Here is a 6,000-nt window from a genome sequence, read left to right on the forward strand (position 1 = left end):
AATGTGGGATGGGATGATCCCGTTTTCTGTTTGGATCGAGGGATAGCTGGTTATGATAACCTTCTGCAGAATCATGGTGACATTACCTCCTACCTGTCATACCTTCCTTCTTTCTAAGGATAATCATGGTGACATAATATATAGTCTGAAATATATACAATATATATACACAATATATAGTCTAAAACAGAGACAATTTATTTAACAGAAATATCAGACCACTGCAGTTATTGCCTTCAGATAACAAAACTACAGGGAGGTCACTGCCATGATGAAACTGAAAACTCTGCAAGTAATATTATCCCCAATAAAGTATCATTTGAAGACGCAGGTAATTGAGAATGCAATAAACAAAAGGAAGCTTGGTAGCAAACCGAACTGTTTACCATCAAATATCATTCATATATATAGATGGCATTTACCACAGTACCATTACATCAAATCCATGCCTTACACAATATAGAAAGTTCAAGGCATACTATATGATAGGCCACAGTTAGCAAAAGAAATATGACTGACAAAAGAGACCGTTACAACTATCAGGTGTAACAAACATGGCCTAGTTAGCAAAAGAAAGCTTTACCACTATCACTAGTTGTATGTTCCAAAAGCACCTACTGTCCAGGGAACCTCTCACTAACAAACATAGCCATCCAATGTAACTGGTGCTGAAATGGCAAGCCATAGAAAGCTTTACCAATGAGAGGATTGGCCACCAGATGCGCATAGTATGTGGATATCTGAAGATCATTAAAGCCTGAAACTGAAAGGCTATTCACTTTGTCAAAGAGATCTTCTGGCAGCTCATTATTAGATTTAGCAACCTGCGTTATAGCCATGGCAAGCTTGTCACCAACTCTGTTGAACGCACCAATCAACCCCTCCTCTGCACTTTCAACAATCTTGGCCCTCTTGTTAGGTCTTGCATTAGATGTTGCCCCTTCCTCAAAAGCACTACTAGGATCCTCTTCTGTACCATTTGCAGCCCCATCTTCAGTATCACCATCTTCTGTACCAAGAGGAGCACTTGAATCCTTTGCAAACTTGCCAGTAGCCATATCCTTCCCAAAGATTGTTTCCATCTCAGCATAGTTCTCAAGAGGCTTGTTTAAATACTCGGCATCAGCCTTGTGATCCTACAATGCAATAGAAATTAGTATGAAAAATATGATAAGAACAAGACCACAAAACAATAGAAACTAGATTACGTGCACATGGCCATTGTAGTGCTCCTCATCAAGGGTGATGATGTAGTTCTCTTCATCGAATCCAGATGCACTCAAGCTCTTGAGTCGTGTTATCTTTGCCCACTTTCTTTGCCATGTCTTCAGATGGTTCTTAATCTGCTCACCATTGAGCGTAGTGTTGAATTTTTCATTGACAGCTCTAGCACATGCATTGAAATAGACCTTTTTGAAGCCCTTTCCTGTTTTAACACCACTGGCAACGACATTGGCAAGATTTTTCAGCATGAAATTGGACATTGGCGCTGTCCAGGCAGCCACACCAGTACCTCTCCCAAGTCCCTCAACATGACCATCCATTGCCTGGCATGTAACAAAAAAAACAGCTAGCATTGGATGTTAAGTTAACAAGATTTCAGCACCAAATACAACAAGGATTGTATGTCATTTAACTGGATTTCAGCAGCAAATAAGTCCTTCCAAATACAATATAGCAACAATAAGTACATACAACTGAAATATAGCAACAATATGTTCATACAACTGAAATATAGCAATAAATATGTCCATACAACACAAACACATCTAGGAAAATACTTGCAAAACTGAAATACATCAACAAACTAGTGGGTACTAACTAATATTGTTCTCTTGATGGTCTGCCCACATCTGATCAGCAATACTTTGCCTGAAATTAACCATCTCGGTATGCTCATGTGCTTGTCCACTGTATGTTGTAGCATGGTTATAACTTGAAAAATTATTGTCTTCTATGAAGAACTCATCAATTCCATCTTGTATAACCCAATTGTGAATGATGCAGCAAGCAACAACAATGTCTACTTGAGTTGGGAAAGGAAAGAAAGGAGTGGCATCATCGAGAATTTTGAATCTTCTCTTTAGACACCCAAATGCACGCTCTACTGTGATACGAAGAGATGAGTGCCTAAGGTTGAATAGCTCCTTCTCATTTTGGACAGGATTATTTCCCCACTCATTCAAGTGATAACGAACACCACGAAAAGGGGGCAAGAATCCTGGTTTTGCTCCATATCCGGCATCAACTAGGTAGAATTTTCCTAAAATGTGATGGAAAGTATATCATATTTCTATTATATTAATGATTCATATGGACAATCTGATATGGTATTAGTGTATTACCTTGTGGCACTCGAAGTCCATTCTCACGCTCCAAAGCATCTCTTAACACTAGTGCATCATGTGCTGTCCCCTCCCAACCAGCCAATACATAGGTGAACCGGAGATCAAAATCTACGGCAGCCATTACATTTTGAGAGGCATATGACTTCCTACCACGAAAGGCTAACTCCATATCTTTAGGAACAGAGGCTCTTACATGTGTACCATCGATGGCTCCAATACAATCCTTAAAGTAAGGATCCCATCTATGGTTCCCTTGTATTTTAGTAGGAGTTTCCAATGATGGAGGCCTAATTAATTCCCCTCGTAGCTCACCAACAGCACGAAGAACCCTGTTAAAATAACGACTGACTGTTTCTCCGGATCTATCAAAATTAGTCCCAACTACTCTGTTCCTAAGGTTGTGCCCCACGGTATTTAGAAACATTGCCACTTGCTGCTCAACACAACAATGGATGGTATCTTCAAGCAAACCACGATCCCTGAATAGGTTGCAAAACCGAAAGAACTTGGCTCTATTTAGTCTTAGCATGTTCACACAAACTGTATCATCCTTCCAAATTTTGTTGTTTAAGTACTCAAGTCTCATCCTATCCCTTTCATCGATAGGTCCATAAGTAATACCTTCTCTCCTTGCATGTTGCTTACGTTTTCTAGACTCAATAATAACCATGGCCATCATTGACAACAACATATATGCAGCAGCAGTACAAGTAACAACCTTGGTTTGTTGATCCATCTATAACACAAAAGACCAAAGAATTCAGGACTATATACCACCAACTACTACCAGGAGAACCATGTGCAAGCACATCACAAAAATACCTTAAATCCTACTGCACATATGCATGTAAGTAATACCAAAATTATTGCACAAATGTATTCATTCAGAAAATATGGTGGCATAATACCTTGGGGAAAGGAAGTCAAGATCTTGTTGGAGGCCACGAACGGGGAGGGGGACAGCACTAGGGTTCCTTCTTCCTGTGAGAATCTGTGAACCCAGAGGGGGAAATATGGTGAGGATCTGGGAGATCAACTCCATTTAATACACTCATAGTTGTTAGAGCAATCATATATAAAAGAGATTTTGGAAAATATATGCAAACTGTAACATGATATATGTATAGATTTATAGGATCATGGCAGCAAGCAAACACTGTTATCAGCGATAACAAGGTACACAAATTAATTAAAATTATAGGATCCCCAACAGTAAAATGCATTGGACGCTTTTTGGATCATTGACAGTAAGTGGGACACGTCCCAAATCGGGCAGGGAACCACCACAAATCCACAATGTAATGGTAGTTTTGTGAGAACTTCAATGTGTAGTTTTTTTTTGCTGAAATTTACTTTTGTTCTACCGTCCAAAGCAATCTCGCAATCAGGACTATGCTTTACCATTCAGATATGACACACACATTTAGCACGGATGTAAGTCAGTGAATATGTTTTGCAGACAAAATGCGCAGTCGAGGTGCTAGCGTACAAGGATAGCATGAGTGATTCTGTGCTAGGGGCCAGAGATTTCATTGACCGTGAGACGGCGCCACTATCACCACTATCACTAGAGTTACTTGTACTGCTAGGGGCCAGAGATTTCATATAGCAGCCTAAACTCACTGAAGAAAAATGCCTAAACTAGAGTTGTTAGAGCAATCTTACCACTATCACCAGGAACGGCGCCGGATCGGGCAGCAGGCGCTGCGGCTGGCGCGGTAGGCGGCGGCGGCGGCGGCGGCGGCGGCGGCGGCGGCGGACGGCAGCAGGCGCGGTAGGCGGCGGCGGCAGCCGGCCCCGGGCGCGGTAGGCGGCGGCGGCAGCCGGTTAGGGCGCGGCGCGGAAGGCGGCGGCCATGGCCGGCCCCGGATCTACGCAGCGGAAGGAGGCGGGCTCGTAAGGCGGCACCGGCGGCCCGCCCCGGGCTCCTCGGCGGCCGCGGAAGGCGCCGGCGGCGGCGGAAGGCCCCCGGGCTCCTCGGCGGCCACGGAAGGCGGCGCCGGCGGCGGCCGGCCCCGGGCGCTGCGGCGGGCGCGGAAGGCGGTGGCGGCGGCCGGCCCCGGGTGCGGCGGCGGCGGCCGGGGAAGGCGGCGGCGGCGGCCGAGGTAGGCGCCGGCGGTGGCCGGTTGAGCTGCTGCTTGTTTTTCGCCCAGGGGAACAGAGCAACGGGGAGAGCACACGGAAGAAGAAGCGGAGCGGTGCGCGGTGGCTTTGGGCGGCACGCGCGCCTCACGTGACGAGCGAAGCGGAACTGGGACGTCCCCGTCCGCTCGTTTTTCCCGGACGGGGGCGTCCCGGATCTTTGGGGTATATTCCTCATATGGGACGTCCCTATCCCCTATGACTCGGAACCAAACACTGGACCATCCATGGACCGTCCCATCCCGTCCCGTCCCGTCCTTGAAACCAAACGCATCCTAACCTCTCACGTCTTCTGCACCTGTACCACCAATACCCGCCTACCATCCTCGTGCGCACTCGTGCCTTGGTGCCACACCGCCGCACACCACCCACACCCTTTTCTTTAAGTCCACTCCCACACCTGAAATCAAACCCTCCCCCCCCCCCAAACTCACGAACTGTAACCCTAGCTTGCTATCACCGGAGAATATGAGGAAGCCAAGTGGATACGGAGGCATAAAACGCTCGGGTAGCTTCCTTTATAAAATTATTAAAAGAAATAGGTTCATCCCATGTATGGTTTCTTTTCCATGTAATGGAGAAATTTCAACCAAAGAATATATAGCATCAAGTAATTACATTTTTATGTTTGTATATACCGGTTATATGAGTAAAAATCAAGAAAGGTAATTGTCCTATAATATAGTTTGCTTTGTATGTTATATAAATTTTCAATTCTCAGCATATACTATTATGGAATCTATTGCATCAATTTGTAATTTTGTATATATTATGACAACTCTTAAAATTTGAGGGGTATACTTGGATTATAATTTTGCAATATCGTGTAAGTAATTAAGTATATTAAAATATAAGTTTGCATCCGAAAATAAAAACTTAAAGTATCCATGTGAAAAGGCACACTAGCAAATTATCGTTTTATTTTCTAGAGCTTTATATGTTTTAAAATAAAGCAGGTTACCTTGGTGTTTGTTAAAACACCACATGATGCATATATGGATGATCCTAGATGGTATGATTCAACCAATTTGCTTCAACCATATGCCATTTTAGTATATAGTTATACCAAGTGTGATGGCATCATCCTGGATGAATTGGTACAGTTCACCCAACCAAACAAAAGATAACTGTCCATTTTGAACTATTTCATAAATGAATCAAATGATACATGCAACCAAACATATAGATAGTAGATATTAGGCCATTTTTAATTGGAGTTTCATCATCATTAAATAGGGTGACACATCAGTGTTTTTGATGATGTGACAAGTCGTGAATAAAAGAGAGATGTGAAATGAATTTCAGCACCATAAAACTATATATACATTGGTTCTTAGAAGCCTTGTGTGTGCATGTAGTCTTAGAAATAACAAACAAAGAAATTTTACATTGTGTAGAACTATTTCACTATGAACTAAATGTTATGTTACTTTTGTGGTATTTTTGGAACTATAAATATGAAATGACCATCGACAATGGCCTTAGGCCAATTTTAATGCACATTTACTAA

The 6,000-nt window shown here is 43.1% G+C and overlaps 1 protein-coding gene across 1 annotated transcript; it reads right to left on the reverse strand.

The window, feature by feature from the left end:
- Positions 1 to 335: 335 nt before the first annotated feature.
- On the reverse strand, positions 336 to 3,194 carry LOC101764104. Its single transcript, XM_022827311.1, has 4 exons — positions 2,346 to 3,194; positions 1,884 to 2,263; positions 1,209 to 1,526; positions 336 to 1,136 (listed from the first exon to the last, which is right to left on the reverse strand). The coding sequence occupies exons 1-4, from the start codon at positions 3,082 to 3,084 to the stop codon at positions 615 to 617; spliced, it is 1,959 nt and encodes a 652-aa protein (XP_022683046.1). The 5' UTR covers positions 3,085 to 3,194; the 3' UTR covers positions 336 to 614.
- Between the last annotated feature and the right edge of the window lie 2,806 nt (positions 3,195 to 6,000).

Source organism: Setaria italica, chromosome VI (assembly GCF_000263155.2).
Source record: "Setaria italica strain Yugu1 chromosome VI, Setaria_italica_v2.0, whole genome shotgun sequence".
Classification (NCBI taxonomy): Eukaryota; Viridiplantae; Streptophyta; class Magnoliopsida; order Poales; family Poaceae; genus Setaria; species Setaria italica.